The 26,585-nt window shown below is 39.6% G+C and overlaps 1 protein-coding gene across 3 annotated transcripts in view; it reads left to right on the top strand.

Moving 5' to 3' along the window:
- The first annotated feature begins 9,292 nt into the window (after positions 1 to 9,292).
- The window catches only part of ptch1 (patched 1), a 71,512-nt gene continuing 54,219 nt past the window's right edge, over positions 9,293 to 26,585 (top strand). The window contains exons 1-2 of one of the 3 annotated variants that reach the window (XM_063068864.1): positions 9,293 to 9,441; positions 17,507 to 17,699. In XM_063068864.1, coding sequence (XP_062924934.1) covers positions 9,439 to 9,441; positions 17,507 to 17,699 — 196 coding nt within the window. In that variant the 5' untranslated portion in view covers positions 9,293 to 9,438. Of the gene's footprint in view, positions 9,442 to 15,827; positions 16,363 to 17,155; positions 17,241 to 17,506; positions 17,700 to 26,585 lie in introns of those variants that run through there. The other 2 variants (XM_063068862.1, XM_063068863.1) reach the window with 2 other exon arrangements.

The raw sequence follows: 26,585 nt of genomic DNA, 5'->3' as shown, positions 1-26,585 counted from the left end.
TGGGTTGTAATAGAAGGTGATTATAACTTCCTTGATATTGACTGAGACTGCCATTTATCTAAGCACTTGGATGGGGTGGAATTTAAGAGTATCCTGGAAAATTTTCTGAAGCAATATGTACTGTAGGCAGCCTTTCTAGTGAGGGGTGGGTGTGAGGCAACACATGCCCTCCTGTTGAAAACGAGGCTGGGCAAGTGGCTGAGCTGTTAGAGGGGAAGCATTTTGGGACCAGTGAACATAATTTTATTTGTTTTAAAATAGTTACGGAAAAGGATTAAGCTGATCCATGTTAAATTCCTAAATAGGGGCAATGCTAACAAGATCGGAACTTGTAGAGGTTGATTAGGAGAGGCTGTTTTCAGGTAAGGCGAAAGTAAGCAGGACAGGGAAAGTTAAAGGCCAGCACGTTTCTGTTAGAGTGAAAGGCAAGGCTGGCAGGATTAGAGAACCTTGATTCACAAAGGATACTCAGGTTCTGATAGGAAAAAAATAAAGAAACATATGTCAGCTACAAGCAACAGGGATCAAAAGAGTACAGGGGATGTAGGGGTACACTTGAAAGGGAAATCAGCTTTAGCAGATAAGGTAAAGGAGAATCCAAATAAGATTCTATAAATATATAAGTAGCAAAAGGGTAAATAGGGAGAAAACAGGGCCCCTTATTAAAAACTAGTGTGTTGCATTTTGATAAGTTAAAACAGGGCAGGATTTACACAGTAAATGGCAGGTCACTGGAGAATGTAGTAGAACAGAGAGACCCAGGGGTTTAAGTACATATTTCTATGAAAGTGATGGCATAGGTAAACAGGACAATGACAAAGATTTTTGATATGCTTGCTTTCCCTTATCAGGACACTGAATACAAGAGTTGGGTTGTCATGTTATAATTATACAAAATATTAGAACAGATGTCGGAATGTTGCATGCAGTTTTGGTTGCCATGCTAAAGGGAAGATATCATGGAACTAGAAAGGGTACAGAAGTGATTCACGGTGATGTTACTGGAAATGGAGGGCTTGGGTTTTAAACTGTTGTTATAAGCTGGAGTGAAGGAGGCTGAGAGCTAATATTATAAAAGTTTATAAAATCAGAAAGGGCATAGATAAATGGTCATCGTCTTTTCCCTAGAGTTGATGAGTCTAAAACTAGAAGACATTGATTTAAAATGAGAGCAGAAAGATTTAAAGCAGCAACTTTTTCACACAATGAGTATGTGGGATGAGATGCCAGAGGAACTGGTAGAAGCAGGTACAATTATGACATCTAAGAAGGTACAGGAACATGGATAGGAAAGGTTTTTAGAGAGATATGAGCCAAGCACAGGCAAACAGGAATAGCTCAACTTGGTTGGCATTGATGAGTTGGACTGAAGGACATAGTTCTGTGCTGTATAACTCTTGATTCTATTTTCCACACAAAGCTACTTAGACAGTGCCACTCCCACAAAGATGGAGAAAACTCGGAAGGTTATCAAAGTAAATTGTGTTCACTTTATTTTAGTGATTAGGATGTACCATCGTCCTTCCTGACACATCCACATTGTCAAGTTTAGTGTGTTCCTCTGCTTCCAAATATATTATTCCCTTGGTGAGCGCAGTAAATTCAGTGGCAGACTTCTTGTCCTCAGTGGATGCCCCATGGGATTAAATTGCAGTGTGTTTTTTCATGCTGAGTCATAAAATGATCTGTCAACTACTGCAGGCAGTTCAGATCCCAATTTGGCAGGTCATCTTGTAGTTATTACCTAGCACTCTCTGAGTCCTTCTGTGGAATTCATTAAGTTTAATGGATGCACCAGCATTATGGGAGTAGGCGTTTCCTGCCATATTGTGGCTGATGGGGATTTCTTTCTTGATTAGATCATTGACCATCACTATAGAGTGCAAATGACCAATCCCCTAAACCGAATAATCCAGAATTAAGAGTGAACTGTAAATTTCAGATCTTGGTTGCTGCAACTTCATGAAAAACATTCATGAGAGGAGCTGCAATACTTTTGTTTGCAGTCTCTGGGAGTTTTGCTCCATGGAATTGCCACTCGCTCCATTCTGTATTGCTTAATACATTGCTGCAAGGGATTTGAATGGTGTATGACTGCAGTGACTTCAATATATTGACTAGATACCAATGATTCCAGAAGTATTCATTAACATTTTACTTCAAGATAAGGGAAGACTGCAGAGTGTTTGTGTTCCATTCTTGGATGTAGGATTTAAAAAGAGGTTCATTTCTACAAACATTTGTAATCTCAGCCTGAATTATATGCTGTAGAATCAACAAATCACTTCACTGGATCCAGTAGTAAGGATGCGATGGTACCTCATTTGTGGAGGAGGTGGTTGAGATATCAATCTACTTCTTTCTGAAAGTGCAAGTAGCTGTTGAATTTTGCTGAACTGCACTCATCCAGCCAAGCAGTAAGTATTCATCATATTTGCATCACATAAATAAAAATCAAATGCTTACGTGCATTTTCACTGGTTCAAAGCTTCAATGTAATATCAGAGAATGTATACAGTATGCAACCTGAAATCCATAATCTTTGCAAACTTCCACGAAACAGAAAGAAAAAATGTGAATAATGAATGACAGATAAACGCTAGAACCCTAATGTTATTCAAATATTGGCAAAAGCTTGTTGGGATCGATTTATCATAGCTTTACACCATCAAAATAAATTTGGAATCTTTTGAAAAGAACTGTGACTTCGTGAACTGCATGAAAAATTTGGTTCATTAAAATCCACTGCAAATGAATTTCTGCATCACAATGAACCTTTTGATTTGCTTATCCAAGGACTTTTCTACTGAACTAACAGCGTTGAGCAATGACTTTACCTTCCAATTACTTTCCAACAATTGGTCAAGGGTGGTCTAACAAGTGTTACTTACTGACTGCCTGTTACGCAGCTGGTGTTTAGGACAGCAGTGAAGGTCCTCCATTTCTGTCTGTCCTTGGCCATCTTCTCTATTGTGTCCTAGATGTGGTTCAAGGTCATACATCCCAGAAACCAATTTTGGTCTTGTTCTGGGCAGTGTTCGGGCTTTCCTTCATTGTGCCAGTAGGTTCCTCTTGGTTTTCACTATTGTTAGCCATGCAAGTCCCTGGTGAAGACTCAAGAATACCGTTGCTCACAGATGGAGAAGGATTCTTCATTGCTGTTTCTGTCACAGTTTTGCTTAACCAGTCAGGATTGTTAGTCCTGAGCTGAACCCCCGAACCTGGTGGACCAGACAACCACACTTAGCCTGGCCCTGATTCCCAGCCAGCATAGCTCACTGGATCATTGAGAAATGCAAGCCTCCAAACCATAACAAAGTCGTGGTCCTCTCAGGGATAACAAGTGTTAGGAAGGTCAATAATGGTCTAATAATTGGCAGTAGCAAAGCAAATTAAGCTAATGCATGCTGAACAAGGGGCAGAGAGTAATCTCCATCTATATAAAACCCTTCAGAAAAAAACTATTGAATTTTGATTTATAAAATACTTGACAAAATTTAATAAACATGAGTTTTTAAAAAACTTAGACCGCACCCTCTTTACAAACTAACATGCTTTCACTTGTGTATGAACAAACCCATACCATAAATCATACTGAAAGGGCAGTTCCATGTGGATGGAAATGGTGGGAGGTCTAGTACACCACTTTAACAGCTATTCAGGGTTTTAGATTATATTTGTATCTTTAAGGAAAACGTGTTCAAGAAGAAATGCATGCATAAGAATGGAATTGTTGAGAGATTTCTGAGGATTGTGAATGATGTGGAGGTACGCTTGAGCTGAGAAAGAATGAATAACATTTTATGAATCATTAGAATACTTGACTGGGACATGGTTTGGATTATACAGTAGAAACAAATGTTGATGTGTTCCATGTGAGCTTTCTTCCCATCTTACTTTATTTCAAGCTATCAATATCTCTTTCCTTCATATCCATACAGTCATAAGTTCCATATTCTCGCCACTCACTAAATAAAGTAGTCCTTTCTAAATTCTCCTCCAAGAGGACCACAAACTTGACATTGGGTTTGGAGACTAGTGTGCCTCATTGACCCAGAGAGTTAAGTTGGCTGTAGTCAGGGCTTTATGTTCTCACTTTTGGTAGGGTCACTCATGCCAAACAGGTCAAAGGGTAGAGGCCAGACTAAGAGTGGTCCACCAAATGTGCAGGCTCGCGGGTTCAGCTCAGAGCTAACAACCCAGACCAGTAAAACAAAATTGGTGCAGAAACAGCAATGAAGAATCCTTCTACATCTGAGTACAACAGTAATCCCAAGTCTCCGCCCAGGACTTGCAACACTGACAATGGTGAAAACTCAGAGGAAGCTACTGACATGATGAAGGAAGCCCTGAACTCTGCCAGAGATGGAGGATCTTCATTGTTGCCCTAAATGCCAGTGGCATAATGTACAGTAAGTTTCTAAATTCTATACTGAATTTATTAGTAATTATGTTATATTCATAGCCCCTAATTTTGGAGTTTTGCCACAAGTGTAAGCACCTTCATTACACCCACCTTAGGGAATCCTTTTGTAATTTTAAAACCACTTTTCAACTTTCTCTTTTTCTTACAATTAGGTGTGTGACTGCAAAAAAGAAAAATATTTAGCGATCAAGAAAATTAGGATGAGAGGGACTTCTTGTATTGAATACCACATTTTTAACTGCTCCTGAACAGAAATTAGTTCCTGCTCCTGAACAGAAATTAGTTCACAGGGTGTTTTTGAATTGCTATATATGGTATTTCTTTTTAATTCTATATTTTCTGGTGAAAATTATAACATAGCAACGCAGTATATTTAAATATGATGGTCTACCAGTTATGGTACAAGCTTACTATTAACAACACATTGTTCACTCAAAAAAGCTAAGGCTAGCTCTAAATGCCTCTTAACTGCCACATCAGGTCCCACGTTTCCCAACCACGTGATAAGCGATAAAATGAAATATTCTGTATTACGTGGGTTTGTACTGACAAAAATAATCATGAAAGTTAATGGGTTGTCCTGAAAACTCAGATGATCCAGCAATCACCTTTTGTAACACCTAAGGGTGTGCAAAAAGGTGGCACATCTGTGTGTGTGTGTGTAAAACAGAAACATCTTGTGTGTTTCATTAAGCTAACCTTGCCAGTTTTTACTCCATGACCAAGAACAAATTAAAACATTCTTTGGCTTACTTATGTAAGGTCAGTTGATGCTAATGAGTAAAATAATACACAGTACTAATGCATGTTTTATCATTTGACTTGTGCTAAATTGTACAACTCAACAAACAGATCAGACCTTCTGTGCCCACTATAACATCTGTTTACTGATGCTTAATGAATGTGAGAAATCATTCAAAAGTCTTCAATGTTATTCTATAGGATCATGGGCTAAATGGGTTACCCAGTCCAGTAAAAGGGAGTGAGACATTTTAGGAAAAAAATATTTAAGCAGATATTAAGCAAGGCTGAACTCTCTCTGCTTTTAAATGCATTTCACAGAGGCCATACCCTGCAGTGTATTGGAAGACAGCAACACATCTGAAAGTGATGAATTACTTAATTTCAGTCTCCCTACATGTGTTAACTTCCTTGCAACACAATGCCGGCTTATTGAGGGAAGATAAATGATGATTTTACATATATTAATTAAACCCAGGAGGCCACATTCTCAGGAGAATTATATCTCACTCAACCAGTAAGCAAAGCCCAGCCAAGTCATCCAAGCCCAGCCAAGAGCAGTGAACCAGACTGGGCTCATTTGCTGCCTATCCAGGGAGAGGGCCCAAGATGCTCTGTGTCTCCAAACTCACAGAGATTTGGTGGTGGTTTGTAGGAGGGAGGAGGGGGGAGCAGAGGAGGGAAGAATTCCATTAAATTTAGCAAGTTACCTTCATTTCACAGAATGGTGAAATATGAACCAACATACTCTTTCCATTGCTGTTATTCTTATTTAAAAATGATTTCCCTCTGTGGAGGTGTCCATATCAAGCTTTCTCTGAATTGTTACTACAATCCATTTGAAGAACCCCGGCTGTCCATTATTCTGAGCAATATTATTTAGAGAAATTCAAAGGTTGCTGCTCACACTGATTGGAAAAAAAATGTCCCAAATGTGATAATGTCTGCATTCCCAAATAAAAACCCAAGTGTCTGAAATATTTAAAGGGTGGGATTACTCTCAAAGAAATAAATTACTTCATTCAGTTTAGAACCCCCGCCCCTTGCCTGTCTTCCATCTTTGTCTTCTGGCTTGTTACATACACCTGTTAGGGTGCATTCTCCAGTTACTTTATAAGGTAACCGTAGCCTTCAGCCAGGAGCAGATGTCATCAGGTGGTTCCCAACCTTCACAGAGTGTTTCGACCCTTAACCATGAAACTCTCCAGTTGGTGGGCCGACAGTGGTGGCCAAATCACTGCCCATATGCTCCTGGCTTCCAGCTCCCCTCCTCTCGCCCCACTCCAAATCCAACAAGAGGTTCGTTCTGCCTCTTCCACCATCCTATGAGCTGCTTGTTTTTTGCTCCTTTTGTCCAGGCCCAGATCTGATAACAACCGCCATGCTGATTTGGCTGGGAAACCTCTGCAGCCGATCTCCACAGGGAACAACTATGCCTGCCATCCCTTGTCTTTACACTCCTGCAGTAAGGGCTGGTACTTCAAGGCCTTTCTCTCGTGGGCCTCTTCCCATCCCTCCTCCCACAGCACAGTCAACTCAACCAGAATTATTTTCTTGTCTTCTGTTGACCACAGTGCAATGTCGGGGCGTAGGGTTGTGTGCACCACATCCGGGAACTGCAACCTCCTTCCCACATCGACCCTCATCTCCCAGGACCTGGCCATTAGCAGCAGATTGGGCTTTGGTTGTTTGGTTACGGAAGGCCTAGCTCCCTCTTTGATGAAGGTGATGGCCTTCCTCAAATCTGTGCCAACCGTCCTCTTCTTGCGTCTCTCCCGCTCCAGCAAGAGCCAGAAGCACCTTATCATGGCGCCACCTATACCGTCCTTGAGTTACAGCTGTTTTACACCCGGACAGTATCTGAGCTAGTGTCCCCTTTTGACCACAGAGTTTACAGTTCGGTCCTCTCTCATCCCCCATGTGTACAGATGTAATGGTGAAGGAAGGGTGTCATACACGGATCGCAAGAGGAAGGAAATACGGACGGGCTCCAGTCTCCATAACTCTGCCCATGAGATCTTGCGCTTAGGCAGATCCCATTTTGTCCAGGCACCCTGGGACCCTTGTTCCACTGCCTTTGAAATCCACTTCTCTTCCTCACAGATCCGTACTTCTGCCTGTATCACGTCTCGCCTGTTCCTTATGCTTGTGTTTCCCCACTTCTGGAAGTGAACTGAGCCGAGGCCTTGCTGCCCGACGCAGGGGTTGCCAATGATATCTCGCAGCTTCAGAGAACACACTGCCTGCTCCACAGATGCGTTGGCTGCCCACTTGCGCCCAGATCTGGTTGCAACCCCTGCTTGCTTTACCAAGACATCATTGGAATCTCTCAAGCTTAATAAAGCTCTACATTTTGCCACCTTGAATTCCTCCACAACAGATGGCAGGGGAAGCTGCTGTTGCCCAGAACGAATGTAGAGGCCCACTGAAGAGAAGCTTGGGGGAACTCCCAACCATCTCCGCAGGTGCTTGTTGGTTTTCCTCTCGATGCCCTCTACAACAGTCATGGGGAACTCATAAAGTGTGAAGAGCCAGAGAAGCCTGGGCAGAAGGCCATATTGGTACAGCCAGGTCTTGAATTTACCCGGAAGTCCGGATTTGTTGATCTTCTTCAGCCATTCCTCTGTCTGCTTCACAGCATTGGTGACATTGGCCCCATCTGTATGGTAAGAAAAAAGCTGTATTAAAGCAGCTCAAAATATCCTCCAGCATTCATGGAGTCTTCAGTTTCCCAAGTGAAGAAAGTTTTCCATGACTGATATAATAATTTGCAATCTCTAAATGTACTACAAAAAGAACTTCCTTTATAGCATAAAATCATTTGGAAAATGAACAAATGAATCTTACTATGATGAAAATTGCCAGTATTGAGTTGCTGCTGGACCTGGACTAAGTTTGCAAGGAGAACAAACCATGTGGTTATCTGTTGTACCTCTGCAAGCAACTAACACCACATAAAAATCAAGAATGGCTGGTATGCAATTATCTGGTTATAACTTGGCTCTGGCATATAGGTAGAAACTAATCTACAGCAAAATAAATTAATCACTACACATTGAAAGTGGATGTATTACACGTTCATACTAGATTTCTGTACCACCCGCATTTTCAATCTTATTACTTGTCTCTCTGCCCTAGCCTTCTCCTACACCCATCTCCTCTCCAATCTCTCTCTCCCCTTACAAATATTACCCCTCTCAGACACACACCCTCTTGCAAACTATCTATCTTGCTGTGTCTCTCTCTACTTCATTCGGAGTTTCTGTCTTGGTGCCTCGTTTTTTTTTCAGTCCTTAATTTTCTGCCTTTCGCGTATGTTTCGTTGTCTTCCTGTATCTCGTTCTTCCTTGCACCTTTTCTTCACCAGAACTCAATGCTATGCATCTTTTCCTCCTGAATCTTGCGTGTTCGCCTCCCTTTTCCTATCTCCACCGTCCCCAAAACTGAAGATGTACATCTTAAGTAATGAAATAACAGTATATTATTTAACTCTTAGAACACCTAAAATGTTTTGAATTGTACAGTATAAGAATGCAGTAAGACCGCTTCTCTTGCGACTGCAATGCCGAAATAGAATGTAGGCACATGTTCACATCTATCGCAATCTTTGTGTTTTGACCAATATTCTGGGGAATTTCAATTGCTGCTACAAAAGATTAACAGAACGATTTTGTCAAACGTGTTAATGCAAAGCATATACAATTGCAAAATTCCGTCTTTTGAAATGAGTCGTGTTTATGTAACAATTGTTTATCCAGGAGAAGGTTGCCATTTATTTATCATTTCTCACAAAGTATTAGTTGGTGTCATGTCAAACAGTGGATAAATAATCTCCTTTTCTAGCTGTCAATATTTCGGAACGCTTCGTCTGGATCTCGTAGGGACTGAACACAGTACTTGGTTTCTTATAGTTTGCTGTGTACTGGGTGTTTACACAGGACTGATAACACGCTAGTTTAGTTTAGATTTAAGTTTAGTTTATTGTGCAGGGGGGTGGCGGTGGTGTTGGGTAGTCACGTGACGGTGACAGGTCCTGCCTATTGAGAGCAGACCACCCACCTCGAAGACCGCGCTGCTTAATAGAAACAGGCATGTAATTGTGAGCCCTTCCAGCACACAGCAGAATGACTGCAACCTAGCAGGATTATTACAATCCCTGTTCCTTTAAAATCATTTTTTTTTAATTTTTGTGGAAAAGTAACATCTTTTAACTCCTGAAAATATCGCGCAAAGCAAGACCAGCACGGTCATACAGGGGAGGCTCGAGAAAGATGGTAAGTGAAGTTATCTTTGATTTGAGCACAGAGAGACCGCAGATTCTTGGAGTGAACTCTTGGCAGATGGCATAAGCTTGTTGTGTTACTGATACAGTTATTTTAGCCTCTGCTTCTGCAGCTAATAGTGGGATTATTATGGTTGGGTAGTATAACAGCGTTGATAAAGATCCGAGGCGATTTGCTGTTTGATTCTATTGGAAATACTCGGTTTAGCTTGGACTGGTTGCTGAAACAGATGGAGGGTTAATGGAGAAGATATCAGAGCTGAGGGTCCTGAGGATCCCGCGAACTCATTTTCACGGATCCGAGAGGTCGCCCCCAGCTTCCGTTCAGTGCAATTCTTTTAGAGATGCACGTCTGGGAGGAGAAATCTCTGATTACTGCTGCCTTCTTATCAGAAATAAAAAGACATCTATATTTTCTTAAGTTGAACTTCTGTAAGTAGCGTGGCGTGCCGGTGTGCTTGCCGTTGGCTTTAACACACGTACGATATTGAAGTGTTCATGTATACAATATTTCCTTTACTTCTCCCAGTTGTGTAGGTTATACTTAAATGCTACTTAACTAACGTCTATACAGTGAGTCGGTCGATTAACGTAACCTAAATTGTGACTTATAAAACAGAGCGATTCCTCACAATAATAAAGTTCTTAAATCAATTATTTGGATCAAAGGCTCAAATGAAATTCGATAATTATATTTAAAGCGGGCCATTTGAAAAAGGAAGTCCCACCATGAAAATGAGTGTTGAAAATCGGCGCGTGCAAATGAATGTCTTAATCTTTTTTTTCATTTTCGCTTAAATAGTTTCCCTCTTAGACTTCAGCATTCCTTCCCCCCCCCCCTTTATTTTTTGCTGGTAATAGTCCTATTGAGTGATGTAGGCGTGAGGTGTAAACCGGATTAGCAGAGTCAAAGGGTGAGTACAATGAAGCGGAATTGTTTTACTTCCTTTCATTTCTCACGCCTATATATCTAATAAATTTGTTGCTACAGCAGTAGGTCAAAGGATCGTGTCGCCAATCGTGTTCGACAAGACGTGATGCTAGGCTGTCAAATGAATGGCCCCTGAAATGATTAAACTTACTTACTGAAAGCAGAATTGTGTGAGTTTGTCGATGTATATATGTCTGTGTGTTCTATCCCTAATTCGGTATCCATGCTCCGGGCAGCATGCAATGCACTTCTCTTTCAGCTCGATCAGGGGTAATTAGTTGCGTTATTTTGACAGTTTTTGTGAGTAGTGCTTTTCCCCCCATCGTGTGTGGGAGAAGCAGAGGGGAGGCTTGACATATTGAAACCAGTTACAAGAAAAACTACTGTGTGCTGTGTTTGAAGATTAAAGCACATTGGAGGACAACGTCAACTTCAGTTGAAAAATCTGTTAGCTGAAATTAGTTCAAAGAAAATTGAAAACATCTTTCACAAACTGACCAATCAATTAGACTGGACAAAATCAGCAACACTGAAAATGTAAGATGGTTGCGATTTAGAGGTGATGAGTAATGCCTTTTCCTCCAGTATTCTCCAACTAAAGCCAGTGTTAATGCACACAGATGAATCTAAACATTACGTATATATAAATATATACTTTTTTCAAATTCATGTCTGGTGGTTACAACATATAGTTCCAAAGATACACTTGGTACGAGCTCTCAGAACTCATGTGGAAAGTCGTACTTCGTTCAATGTATTGCAATCGAAAATGGGTTGAATGATTTATGTCAATCAGAGAGTAATTTATAGTTTGCTCTTTTTATATTGTTGGCGCCATGTCTGCTTAAAATGAATGGAAGTTGTAAACTAAAGATGGGGAAAAAAACCATGCGTATGTTGGATTTGGAGAAGATTGCTGGGAGATGTGATGCTGAGAGTGTCACGGACGCATGTCCATTACCATTTTCTATTTTACAGAAGAAAGTAATGAATTGCCTTAAGATCTATAGACCAGTGACAGGACAAATGAAAGCTTGGAGAAACAGAACATTGTAGATGGACGGATAAATGTTTAAGGAAAGCAAGTAATAGTTCAAGATGCTCCTTTTTTTGGAAAAAACAAATAACTAGATAGATAACAGTTTAATCCTTTTTGTAAAATTTAAGTATGAAACATGGTGGAGATCATCAAATCAGATAATAATGTTCAAAAATGGAAGAAAGAAGGATGCGGGATATTGGATTATGTGTTTTTCCATCTAACCATAATCTTAAATGAGAAATAGCAAAATGAAGTTAAAATGTTACATCGGGTAAATCGTGGATCTGAGTTAATATTCATTAAATGGTTGATTCAACGTACTCCGAAGATATGGTGCAATACTTCCAATGCAGAAGGAAAGAGTCAAACTCTGAAAGTGCAAATACAGTACTCAGTAATACCCAAATGACAAATGAAATTGATTAAATCTATTTGGGAAAAAAAAGTTCTGACTATTATGGGGGGGGGGGGGGAGCTATAATGATTTGTTGAAGTTAACCCAACCGGTCGTCGAACGCGTTTACATGAACAAGGCATGCATATTAAAGACAACAAAGCTTCCAAATGTAAATAAGGCTAGATTGATTACGAACAACATTATCGCTTCGGAATGGAACACTCGCATGCATTAGTAATGAGGCAAATTGAGGGCATCCATAGCTGACCACCCAGGTCGTGCGTTTGAGCTCACGCTTTCTTCCTTTCTCTGCTTCTCTACAGAAGCAAGGCAATTACATGCCGAATGTACTCCATCCATTCCCCTTGCCTTTAAAGCAGTTAACTATGGAGACGCGCCTTCCTTTTAAACATTTTCTTTAAAGTAGAACAATCACTTAATAAATTGGAAGCAAAGGTGATATGGCATCTATTTTTTAAAGTCAACATTTCGTGCCATTATACTTTATCACCTACAAAGGCATTACTTATTGCAAAAGTGCGCACAATAAGTAATATAGGAGGTTAATAATCGATGCATGAAAGTGAGGTATGGAACAACTTTTGATTATAGTGAAACATGATAAATTCCCATTTTGGTCAAGATAACACACACATTTCTCATGTTGTCATTAAGCTAATGTTAGTCTGGGTTAACTAAAATTTTCTGATTAAGTTTTAAATAACAAAACGTTCTAATAAAGTTATATAATGCCATTTGTAGACTACATACAAAGTAAATTGATCTTGTTTTCGTGGTAGTTCCGATAGAGAAAAAATTGATTTTGAATGTAATTTAAAATGTGCAAATAAGGCATCTATTTGAAAGGGTAAGATTAATTTTACTTTTCTTGGATCAATTCCTGTGCAAAATTGCCATCATTTGACGTTTTTCAGGATTATATTTATCTCTTGAATTGGATATTATTTAATTCTATCGCGTATAATCTGTTGTGCTATTGGTATTTATAAATGCTTGTTACAAACGAGATACCAAAATGCGCAAACAGAAGATTGAATTGTATATATACACAAATCTAGAGAACATAAATCTGAACAAAAAAAACAGCTATTGTGGCAGATGCATTTTGACCAATTCATCAATCTTCGTTCTTTGTTGCAATGCCATTTGGAACCTCTAAGGGGCGACGTACTTTGCGAAAGCAGGTACGCTGAGGGGTATGACATTCATTACTTTTTACACCGGATGCAAATTGCACATAATATCAATCTATATACTTGCGGGTCAAATTTATAATAGAGACCATATTTTCATTTAAGAACCAAACACTAAAGTTAATACTAATAAAAATGCTTTATATATTCGCTGTATATATTGTGTGATGAGTTAAATACTGTGTAGTTGTACTGGATTGAGATAGAATAAGATGAAATAATGGTTAACTAATGTTTAATTTATTCAGCTATAGTGAAGGAAGTTACAGTTAATATTTAGTATTTAAACTGAGGAATGAGAATTACTAATTGGAAATATGAATATGAAATATAATTGTTCAAAGTTGAAAGAAAAAGTTAATGTATTTGTTTAGTGTAAGTTTGAGAAAGTAGTAGACATTCGTTGAATGAATTAAGTTTATTCATATTTAGTATCATCAGCAAGATGCTATGTTGTGAAAAGTATGGTCAATTGATAGTAAATAGTATTGACGTCTAAATCTGAATCCGATTCGTACTTTATAAGTATTATTATGACATTATGGTTGAATTAATCACTTTCTTCTGTTGACTATGTAATGTTAATCTACTTCCATGTGACTTCATGAAAATGTTAGAAATAATGAATAAACTAATCCGTACACATTCGAAATTCTGTGCAGGTAACCAATATATTCTCATTTCAGCACTCTAGACGATGTCTACTCACTAAGTTATTCACTGCACGCCAATTTTAACATGAATTTATTAGAACACCCTGTGCAAATGTATAGTATTCACGATAACGTGTTGGAGGCACTCAGCAGGTCAGGCAGCACTTATGAAGAGGAATAACCAGTCAACGTTTCGGGCCCAGACCTTTCATCAGGATAAGTCCTGATCAAGGGTCTCGGCCTGAAAAGTTGGCTGTTTATTCCTCTCCATAGATGTTGTCTAACTTGCAGAATTACTCCAGCATTTTGTGTTTGTTGCTCTGGATTCCAGCATCTGCAGAATCTCTTGTGTCTATTTGGTAAATGGGATTAGTATAGGAGCGAACTGGATGTTCGGCAACGACATAGTGGGATGAAGGAGCAGTTCTTGGGCTGAATGTCTCTATGTACCAACAAGTCCATTTAAGGCCTTTGTATAGTTTGACATCGAATGAAATGATCGGGATAAGTCTGCCTGAAGGGCCGTATACCCCTTCAAACTTTCACGTAGTGAGTTAACAAGTGGCCCACCCTGTGTGGTTGCAGTTTAGTAGATTGCGTCAGAAAGTTGAAATCCCACTCTGGAGATTTCCGCACAAAGTCTAGGCAGACACGCCAAAATGTGGTACTGAAAGGGTACTGTTCCTCCTGCTGGATGAGAAATTAGACCGAGTACTCCCAAGTGAAAGTAAAATGTCGCATACCCCATGTTTCCCAGAAAAACGGAGCAGTTATCTCGTGTCCTGCCCGATATTTTCGCACAGTTCAATATTCTAGAAAGCGGATGACCTGACCGTCATTCTGTTCTCTTTAGGGAATTCACCGTGAGAAGTTTAGCTGCTAGGTTCCTTACATTGAAGTAGCGACTATACCTTCATTGACTATTACGCTATGTGGAGTGTTCTGAAAGGCGCTATGTACTTTAAAGTACGGAATGAGGGCGAATAGATAGACCTTGTTAGGAATTCAGGATTTCCTCAAATTCCTTACGCACAGGCGCACATGAATGTGAAATTCAACCTAGCAGGTTTCCCTTCCTCGTCCTGTCCTCTGCTATCCCTTTCCTTTCTAGAAATTAACAGAAGTCTGTTAATTATCCATGCAAATCACATTGATCCTGATGGGGTTTGACAGGACCAGTGAGGATTTTGTTTTCTTCCTTTGATACTACCGTAATTCAGCCATTCTCACATTGTTGCAGCGCGTCGCCCTGGGTACGCCGGTCACATGACCCCTAGTGAAACTCCCCTATCTCTCAATGAATAAAATGAAAATGTGTATGGGTGGTTTGTGTGGAGGCGGTGGGAGGGATGTGTGGGATTTCTATGATATAAAAAAATGAAGATAGCTCGATTTGTCTCTAATGTCCCAAACAGGGAACAAGAAACAACGCTTAAACATTTCCAGAAATTTATATCCACTCGGCAGTCTTTCCTATTTATTGCATGGGGCGAAGGGAAGGATTTTTAAAAAAATCACTTGCGCATTTTTGGAAAGAGCAGTTATTTAAGGTCTCGGAGGAAAACGTGAGCGCGCACACACAGAAACCTCGCACTTCCCACTGCACGATACCAGGACTGTCATTCGAGCAAGCCTGCTAATTCAACTGAGACCTCCCAGCATTTGTTACAACTCCAGGCCAAGATAAAGAATTTTCATTTAAACAAGAGCAAATAGTTCAACAAAAAAATCTTTAAAACACTCTTCAGAATTTGCCTCCCTGTAAAATACAGAAACCCCAATTTGCTGTTAAAGGGGAAAAATATCGAAATTGTATCCCTGTTTAAAGTATAAAAGTTGTTTTACTAAGTGCGTGCAAAAGAGAGAGAGGGAGAGACATGGTGACGGGAGTGAAGGACTATGATTTCTTTCAGCAGAACCGCGGCTCCCCTGAAGTGGGGATGGATGCATTCACAGCCTGGGTGGTCTCTCTACTTTGGTGAGCTGTTGCTAAGCAGCTAATAATAGTCGTGTTTGCTGAGTAATTTCAGCCTTCCTCAGCCAATCAGAGCCAGGCAATACAAGCCTTCTCCCAGCCATCTGACGGCCCTGGAGGCGGGTTTTTGCTTTCCTTCCACCACCACCACCCCCCACCCCCCAAATGGAGAGAGAGGCTTTTTCCCCTATTGAATCAAGGCTCAGCGAGCTTCAGGGCCTGTTGCACAGAATGGTTCAAGCGAGTGATCGGTGCGGGTAAATCCCCGAGTCTCTGCAAGAAGGTGAACGTTTTCAAGCTGCCCTCTCCGAATCTCTTTTAAAGTGCACTGTGCCCCGTGAATGTAGAAGAACGCCAGGATCCCCCAGATCGCGAAATGTGGGAATGGAAGGCGCAAACTTTGACTCGCCATCGCTACGAGGAGTATGAAGTTTGCCAGGCAGCGTCTACTTTGTTGAGGATTAAAGTGCCCGTTTGGTGGAACCTAAGACGGTGTGTGATTATACTGCCCAAGTCCCATCAACAACATGGCCTCGACTGTTAACATTACGGAGCGCCGAAGGACAGAGGAGGAGGAGGAGGACCATGTTCAGCAAAAGAGGAGGATAAGGAGAAACCTGCGGCATCCGACAGCGGTTTTAGATTATCTGGAACGGCCGAGCTATTGCGATGCTGCCTTTGCGCTGGATCAGATCTCAAAGGTGCATTTCCAGTTTGTAAACCCTCTCTGTTTTTGCTGCTTTTTTGTGCATTGGGAGCCTTTTGTGTTCCCCAGAAGCGGTAGAGTGGGGAGCGAATCGCCGGGGCATCGATGCTCATTCCCCGTGTTATCACTGAGCTGCTAGTAGAAGTGAAAGTTTAAAGCGAGAGAAAACAAAGCTCAGCTCTCCCAGGCGCTGTTTCCACAATTGCTGCAGTCCCAAGTAGCACGGAGGGAGCATCGACTCACTTGGATGTGTGTGTGTGCGTGTGTGTGTGGGATTTCTTGTTTCTCTAACTCGCCATGTTTTTGCGTGGAAATGCTTTACGGCAATGCGGATTCCGGCGTGTCTTTAAAAGATACTAAAAACTGAAAAATCCTGGCTGCATGCTTTAAGTTTTAAAGTAAACAAAAAGCGAAACATTCTTTAAGCGATCGTATCTGCTCAGTTATAAGCTGAAATCCATGTGGCTCCCTCTTCCGTTCGCAAATATTGTCGTAACTCTCAGATGGCTGCTTCACTTCCTAATTCTGATCACAGCGTCCTGATACTGCTATGGAAATGAATTACTCAGGCTTATGATGTTACAGCAGAGCAACCACGTGGATGCACTCTTTGCTACCATGTATCTCATTAGATCTCCCCCCCCCAAAAAAAATCTGGCCGTTACTTGAATATGTTAATTACGATAATTTAACACGTTGACCCTTTCGCGGTTTAACTTTTATTTTTCCCCATATAGTGAAATATTTGCACGTATTTCGGCTGTCCGTTTACTTTATTTGCAATTTAAAAACAATGACGCCGACGGATTGCAAAGCATGAGATACCAATCCTTTTTGCAACAGCAGTTCACCCCCGCTTTGTCACCACTACAGGTTGGATTGCAATTTAGACAGATGAAGTGACAGTCGTTTGCCGTCACCTTTAGTAACACAATACGTAATATAATGTAATCCAATGGGCAGTGAAAAATCTTTAATGGGGCTAGTTTAATTAAAAGCATTGGGTTTAAAACTTTACTTTCTCACAGAAAGACTTGTTGCAACTTGAAATCGTCAGTTGGAAGGAGTGCTGTCTCTTTAAGGATGCAACTGCCCGATGAGTTCTCTCAGATTCTCAACTGTGTCTTCTTTTATTTTAGGGAAAGGCTACTGGAAAGAAAGCACCGTTGTGGCTTCGAGCTAAATTTCAGAAACTGTTTTTTAATCTGGGCTGTTACATTCAAAGGAACTGTGGAAAGTTCTTCGTTGTGGGCCTGTTAATATTTGGGGCGTTCGCAGTAGGATTAAGGGCTGCTAATCTAGAAACCGATGTCGAGGAGCTGTGGGTGGAAGGTAAGACCTTTCTCTCTCCCCCGCCCCCCCCCGGGAGCGTTTGTTTTATTAAACCGAATCCAACTTTAAAATACAGAATGAATGCTACCAAAAGAATTGGGGGGGGGCAGTGATGAAGAAACATCATGCCAGAGTGGGGATTGTTTATTGTATGTCTGTTTGGCTAACAGCCAAGCAAAAGTTACAAAGAAGTTGCTGTAATCCTTTATGATGAATTTCTACGTTTATGTAAAGCTCACGGCGTCTGGTGTTGGGGGTGAGGAGAGTGATTTGTGGCACCTTGCTTGGCGGGAATGGGGGGGGGATTAAAAGTTTTTTTTAGCAGTGGAGCTTGTCAAAGCCGCCATTTTGTGAGTGCCCCCAGCAGCAGAGTATGATCGCTGCAGCGCTCTCTCAGTGAGCGTGTGTGTGTGTGTGTGGTCCTGTTTTGGACGGCTTTCAACTTTCAAAAAAACATTTGTCTCAGGAAAAAAGTGAAGTCGTACAGACTGGAACGCATGTTTGCAAAGTAGATTAATGTAAGCTAGCGGGAGGTGACGTATGTTTAATGTAATTGCAAGTCAGTATTGCATTAAAAGGAGTTTTCTATAAGTAGTGTTTTTTTTCCCTGTGGTAGGAAGCTAAGTTCAATTAAAGATTTTGTGAGCTTTGATCTACATTATAGTGATTAAAAACAATGGGGCTAAGGTGGTTCATTGATGCGTGAGTAGTTTACGAACTGAAATACAGTTATTGAACTTTTTAATACTGCAAGTGAACAGCTTTCATTGTTTAGTAGAGAGAAATGAAAACATTGTTATTTATCCAAATCCTGTCAAATGATTGACATGCAGTACCTAATAATAGTTGGGAAGCTTTCGAATATGTTGTGTTAAGGAAGATTTAATTGAAGATATGAGTAGAATGGCATAATTAGTTTGAATAATTCGGACTAATCAAGTCATTTTGAGTTATTAAATATTTTCCAGTATCTCAAGGATTACTTGTATGCCTTTTAATGTAACAGCTCCAAAGTTTATTCTGTTAGCTATACTTCTATTTGTTTAACTATTTTCTGTTATCTGTGGCTGTTTTTTAAAAAAAAAAGTTTTTACCTTCTCATTTGCTTCACATATTGCTTATTGTTCCCCCTCTGTCGTCCCTCTCGCTCCCCCTCCCCAAATGGCTGACAGCAGCAGGAATCTTGTGTAGCTGTGTGTGTTCTCAGTGGAGTGTGTAACTCTTTGGTCACGAACATGGGCACTGCACAAATAAACTAAAAGAGCAGCAGTTGCATACTTCTGTGGTTAAGTGTATAAACAGAAGGCGATACAGAGCAAAGAATTGAACAGAGGGGAGTTATGCAGGTGATGGACCAGTGTGGGAGGTTGGGTTCTCTAAAGGGACAAACCCAACTTGGTTTGCAAAGTTTGGAGTATACAGTGACAGGGAAAAATACCAGCAATGACATTTTACAAGGTTCAGTCTGGCAGCTTTTGATCAAAGACTTGAAACATTTCTCATGTATCATAATAACATGTGTATTGTATATGCTTATTGAGAAACTGGTACAATATCAGCCCATTTAAAGAAGCATGGATGAAAACAATCCTTACTGCATTTGACATTCACAAGATTTTGGTTTCTAAAGAAAGTGAACCACACCAAATGCAATAGGATGCTGGCAATTTCAATAAATCTCAACAAACTTGTGAGTGATATTGGAGTAAATAAATGCACAATTTACCTGAACAGTCTCTCACGTGGATAAAATTTGTTTGGAAAAAGTTTAATATAATCAGAAATGACCTTTTGCCCTCACTTTCTTGGCATCTTTCTCAGCTATTGCAACTCAGTCAATACTTGCTGCATCAGTGTGTGCACAGTTTCCAGTGTAATTCAAAACTGGAACCTCTAAGCAATGTGGCATAATCGATACCAATAAGAAAATACTCTTCTCCCTCGATTGATTGTTATTCTCTGTGGGCAAACTTAAATGTCATTTGCTCCTAAAATCAATAAAACTCTTAGGCTTCCTTCGAAAATAAATAATTTTCTTTTGGATTTCTGCTTTTTATATAAATTGATATAAAAATTGAACATGTATTGAAATGTCCTTGTTTATATTAAATTATTTAGGTCATCTATTAGAAATCCTCAGCACAAACACTCTCGTTAAATAAAAAAGAACAGATATTCATGCCACAACTGACTGTCAATGACCATCTCCAAAAAGTCTTTCACAACCTGCTTTGAACATTCAGTAGCATTACTATTGTTGAGTTTCCCACCAGTCACATCCTGGCAGCCACCATTGACCAGAAGGCCTGTTACATTAGTCAGTTAAAATACTCTTGCTGCAAGATCAAGTTGAATTTATTGTCATGTGCACAGGATTGGTGAGGTACAGGAACAACAAAACATTTCATCGTCAGTGTGATTACAGGTTCAAACAACATACAAAACATAATTTTTTGTATTTTAATGTATAATTTATCAAACTGTGAAGAGGGAAGGAAGACTGTTTTGTGTTTGTGCTAATATCGTGATTTGAACAAAATCTATAATATTACAGCAGGTGGTCTGTAGTGTTTTGTTGCTGATGTAGGATTTAGTCTTTTGCAGGTTGGTTCCGGATGTGATGGTTGTAGGCAATAGTTGTTCTTGAATCTGGTAGTTAGCGACTTCAGGCTTTTGTACTCTTACAGTGAGAAGAGTGCATGGCCCGAATGTTGGTATCCTCAATGATAGATGCTGCCTTCTTGAGGCGCACGTCCCGTAAATGATGCAGGTGGTGGGGAGAGCTGTGCCCATATTCGACAGGGCTGTGACCACTGCTCTCTGCAGCTTACAATGTACAGTATTGGAATCGTGGTAGCAGGCCATGACACAACCAGTCTGATCAGAGACTGGGTATTCTGTGGTGAGTAATTCCTGACACACGAAGACTTTACTACTTTAAAAGGAAATAATGAAGGAGGCCCAGTGGCTCCCTATTTGAGTGCAGCACCCAACAAGATTCGAGCTTGACGCCGTCAAGGGCACTCGAGCATTTCATCTCTCACATTGGGCCATTGCCATAATGTGTGATACCTACAAAGGGCATTACAGTTACTCATCTTGATTATTCTCACAGCATTTCCCAATCTGCAAGCTCTAACATCACGAAGGACAAGGGCAACAGTGCTTAGGAACACCAACCACACGTTCCTCTCCCAGTTATCCGTCATCCCGACCTGGATGTATTTCATGGTTGCTGGATCTAAATCCTAGCACCCCTTACCAAACAGTACTGTGAGGGTACATTCATCGGAAGAACTGCAGAATTTCAAGATAGGTGGTAACTTTATTTGCTACTTTCTCAAGGGCAATAAAAGATGAGTAGTAAAAGGACTGGCTGTGCCAGCAATGGCCCGAAACAGGAAGAACTGCAAGTTGTTATGAATTTGTTTAATAATGTTCCAGGAGAGGGACCTCTTTGATAAAAATCCAACCTGTTTCTTGCCAAGTGCCATACTTAGGCACACTGTATCCTTTATCCTGCATTGCATAAACTGGTTTACTTGCTTCAGGAACTTAATGTAGTTAATACCGATGATCTTAAAAGAATACTTTTAAATTAGCAGCCTTGCATCTTAGTCGGCTTGTACTTGATTGTTTTCTTTATTTTTTTTCTACCACTGTGTACTAATGATAAAATTTCAGCACAGTACTGTTTGATCATCATTCTAATACAGGTTGATGTTGATGAAAAGTTTAAAATTACATTGTTTAAGTTTATCAGCGACTGCATCTAAATCACAAAACATTTTGAGAAACAAAATGAGAGAAGTGAGCTGTAGGCATATAAAAACTGTGCTTCAAAGACTGTTGTAGAATAAATTGTTTTTTTTCCCCAAATATTTCATACTCCCACTCCATCCAAGAGTTTTGCATCTACAGTCCACAAAACCTCAGTTAATATTCCTGCCAACAGCGTGTCACTCTATCTCAATCTAAGCAAGCTATTTGACAAATGGGGCCTCCCTGTTCCAGGATACTCCCTTGTACTACATTATGTTGCTATGATATAAATTTAATGGTTAGGTTCCTCTTAGGAAATGTACTAATTGTTCTTTATTGGTACTTCCAGCAGTTCCAAGACCCTCCTACACACCATACCGCGTCAACATGAAGTGAATTTAATGGCTAGTGAACATTAGGATACTTTTTTTTTTGTCCTAATATTAGTCTTTACTGAACTTCCCGGTCCTATGTGGAAAGATCTACCTGAAGGACAAACCTAAAATTACCAGAAATAGTCAATTCAAAATGGAAAGTATAGTGACGTTGAAAGTGTACGTGGCTTTCAGTTATTGCACAAAATGAACCTTGACAATACAATACATAAAAATTGTGACATGACAGTCAGCATTAACAAAATTTAATATTAACAGTTTGTAATCTAGTTCAATGTAACAGCCCTAGCATGCCTGTAACAGAATCACCAATCCAATGGGCAGCATTGACATGACAGTATGCACATTTAACAGGAGAGTGCACAATAAATTAACTTTTCTAAACTTTGGGCTTTTCATGATCTTCCTTGTACCCAGAGTTCAAAATACAGGCATCTTAACTTTAAAGTTGGTGTTGGTATTTCCAACACCAAATCTTAGAGAGTTCTGTTCTCTGAGAGAAGTAGATGACGGCTCTCCAGAACTATATGAACAGGAGCAGATTTTTTTAAAATATTTATCCTTAGTGCTGCTGATCGTGTCAATGTGTTCTTAAACTTGTAACCTCATTGCGGGTGTGTATCTAGAGTGCATTCACTAGGTGTTATCTGTGCAAACTGGAAGACCTGAATGAAGAGTGTTGTGGCAGGTGCTGAATGGCTGAGGCAGACTGGATTTATTCTGGTCTTCTGTCTTTTTCAGACCTGTTTATTTCAAATTCGCATAGCATTTTCACAGCTGGCCAGACTCTGCTGATATCCCTGGGTGGGTGGGGGCGGGTAGCTACAGATGCAATGAGCAGGTGAGACAGCACTTTGTGATGGGAGAAACAGAGTGAACATTGTACTGACCCTTCATCAGAACTGCTGTTATCTACACCATGTATGTCTCTCAGTATCACTTCACCATGTATGTCTCTCAGTATCACTTCCTTCTTGATCTTAAATGAAACATCATCTAATTAAAGGATGAGATTCGCCTTTGGATTTGAACACTGATTTCACATGAGCATCTTGGCTGCTCCTTGTATTCCTACCAATTCTTTTCCTTTGACTTCAGTGACTTTTATGGCTGGTGATTAGATTTTTATTCATTTACGGTTATGAACCAATGATTAATTCCTCACCACAAAATCCCAGAAGGACGTGTACTGTACTGTGGTGTACTGTTACTGTTATTTTTCTCCTAAACACCTATTCTCATATAACCAAGGCACAAAAAGTTGCAACCAGTATTTAAAATGTGGCACTGCATCTAATATGAAGGGTAGAACCAATTGCTCCACATTTTAATTGAGACACAAAGTAATTTTTAGCATTGAGTTATAAAAGCATCAGATTGTTATACTTTAATTCTGTGCAGATAATTTTCCCAAGTACCTATTCCTCTTGCTAAAGTGTTCTGACTCCCTAAATCCCATACAGTACCCTGGAAAGTTTCATGTTGTGAAAGACGCTATAAAGATTCATGGAAGAGTTTGCAGTTGAGGGTGTATAGTTGTAGAGAGCCATAATCATAGAATCATGTAACACAGAAACAGGCCCTTCTACCCAAGTGGTCCATGCTAACCAAGATGCCCATCCAAGCTAGACCACCTTACCAGTGTTTAGACTAGTGCTTGATGTTTTCTCCCCCTTTATTCTTCAGCACTATGTTCTGTAGTTCATAGTAGTGCATTTTGAACAGTTGACAGCTTTGCAATTCCAGGTTAGATTCATTTATACTCAGTTCTTCAGACATGGCCTTGGATAAAGAAAACTCCTTTGGCCCAGGGAATTTATTGGTTTAAGTAACTATTCATAAACAAGGAGTTCCAAAAATAGTGTCTTAGGCATATGAAATGCTAGCCTTTGATTTAATAAATTGTTATTTATTATCATAAAAGCTCATTAAATGTTTCTACAGCTGCTGCAGTAAACAATTTGACTTGTATTTACATTTGCACATAAAGGTCAGATTACTAGTTCATGGCCTTAAGGCTTTTTTAAAAAAAAGCTAACAGCTTTGCCTGGTCAAACTAATCACGAATCTGTAATATTTCTAATTTAGAGTTCAACATTGAAACATTAATCTTTTTAACACTTGTAAACAGGAATGTCTTCAGCTAGAATTTGGTATAACATTTTAAAATTTTGCACTTTGCAGTTCAGTAATACATTGGAAAGTTCATTCATCAAAACCTGTTTTCGCTGCTGTAAATCATTAAAGTAGACATTTTAAATATCTGTGTTGAAATAGATTCTGTTTCAGTCCTGTGTTGGTTTTCATTCACTGAATGTGGATGTTATAAGGAAGTACTGCCATGCATTGTTCATCCTTAACTTTCTCCTCAGTTCAGGGGCAGTTATTGGTCCAAGTCACATTTGTAGATCTGAAGATCAGAAAGGATAAGGGTGGAAGATTCTCATTCTCGAAGGATATTTGTGAACAATGTAGTAGCTTCTATAGCAGGCTTAGCTTCACTATCAACATCACTGAAACTAGTTTTAATTCCAGATTTATTAAATTAGTTCAGTTTTAAATTTATCGCTGCTGTTATGGCAGTTGAGTGCTCAATGGTCCAGAATGCTGGGGGCTCGGCCAGTTTCACAGCTATTACGTTATCATGCCCTGTATTTTGTATTGATTTAAAATATGTCAGTGAAGTAGCATTTAAAGTCTAACAGAAATACAGATTGTGTCAAGAAGTTCCTTAATGTAGTGTTACCAGTATCTCACTGCAAAGCCCCATGACATTCAAAGCTCCTCTCTGTTTAATATTGGACAGCCCAGAACAATGCATATTAATTTTAATATTAATTTTACAAGATCCAATCATGTTCTTATAAATGGTTTTGTGTGATGGATCAATGTTTAGGCTGTGCACTTCTGTGCTTGAAGGCTAAAATAAGACAGCTTCCAGATGTATGAGCTGAGTGATCCATTTGTTTGGATCTTGCTTCGCAGCTGATGCCCAGATTAGTGCTGGCTGGACAGAGCTATGGGAGATTTGTTTCGTTTCCATCCTGCCATGTTTATATTTCATTTGGATTTCTCCTTCAAAGCTGACCTCCCCGTGACCTGCTGATAGACTATGTCCACCAGATACTCACCACATCTTGGCCACAGCTGATCTCAGATTGAAAAAAAATTAGATTGTGCCTTAATTTCCATTGTGTTTTCATTGTTCTGCTTTGGGATTAACTTGGTCCAGATAAATTTGGACCTAGTGCTGAGATGTTGGTGGTTCAAAGGAACTGGTCAATTAACATGTTTTTACATTATTGGGAATGTGTTTTGACAACTGATTGGCCTGCTGCATATGTAGATTAAGATATTTCAGTGTTAAATGTTTATGATTAAATTAGATTTAAAAAGTACTTCTGTCATTGTTGATGGAATAGAGGGCAAAGTGGTTGATGTTATCGTGCTTAGTGATAAATATCCAAATAAAAGTCTTCCAAAAAGGAAAAAGAAAATAAATGGCTAGTGTACAGTTTTTTAAAATAGTATTACTAAACGACTTTTGGCCCAAGGCTCAGGAATCCTGCCCAAAAATGCCATATGTATTACACAATCAAGCCCTGCAATGTAAACAGAATACTGTGCCATGGAATCAGGGTGGTCCAAACCTCCATCCCACTACTCTCCGCAGCACCCCCCCCCCGCCCTTTTAAAAATTCTCTCTGCTGTGAAATGACCACAGTAGTTGTAGTGTTATTTCTCTTTTGGCTGCAGAGCCGGGTTTTGGAACAAAACTGACAGTTAACATTTGAATTATTACAAGGCTCTGGACTGCCAAAGAACTGCAACTGAATTTAAAATCAAGTGGAATTTGAGTTAAATGTAATTGCCTCACTGTTGAAAAAGGTTATTATTTGTAAGAAATTTTCAAATCCTACTAACACAATGTATTTCTGCTAGAAGTTTTCTGCAAAATGAATTGTCCAGTTTAAAACTGTTCAAAGTATTTGATGTTAAATAATTAAATTTGAAAAGCGATATATATATATATATATATATATATATATATATATATGGTTTATTCATCAGCAAACACTGCAGGTGATTACTATGCAAGGACCTCAAAATGGGTATAATTTTCTCTTTAAAGATACAAGTGTTTTATTTCCCTCAGAATTCAAAAACAAAAATGATTGTGACAAATTCTCTTTGACAAGTCCAAAAATCTAACATTCTTCTATTGTTGAGTGGTAATTCTCTTTTTTGAATAGAAGAGTTGGTTTCTGTCAAGTTTTTTTTAACCACCTTCGTTTCAATACCTGCTGTAAGAGGAACAAATGTTCTTCATCCTTGAGATCTTTTGGAAAAAATGGGTGGACCTAGCAGTTTTCATTTTTTTTAAGGCAACAGTTTCACATGCCTTGCACAATATATCTCTTCGTTTGTTTCCCACACCAATTGATTTATCATTTTGCTTGCAAGCAGACTTAGAATGTTAGGGCAGGAGCACACTCACTTTTTTCTCGTAACTTTTTTGTTGCAGGCCGAAACCAGTTGACTTGAATAAATTTTTCTGCAGTCTGAATGAAGCCAGCAACGTGGAAAAATCTTACCATTCAGGGTTGTCTGAATGTACATTTCAGCCACACAGTAAGCTGTATTTGTAAGCAGTGGACTGCTAAATACAACCATTTTTCGCAGTGGAGAGTTAGACAGGTGATTAGCATAATTAGCACAGACCACGCTA

Source organism: Mobula hypostoma, chromosome 16 (genome assembly GCF_963921235.1).
Source record: "Mobula hypostoma chromosome 16, sMobHyp1.1, whole genome shotgun sequence".
NCBI lineage: Eukaryota > Metazoa > Chordata > Chondrichthyes > Myliobatiformes > Myliobatidae > Mobula > Mobula hypostoma.
This window is presented reverse-complemented; position numbering and strand designations above follow the sequence as displayed.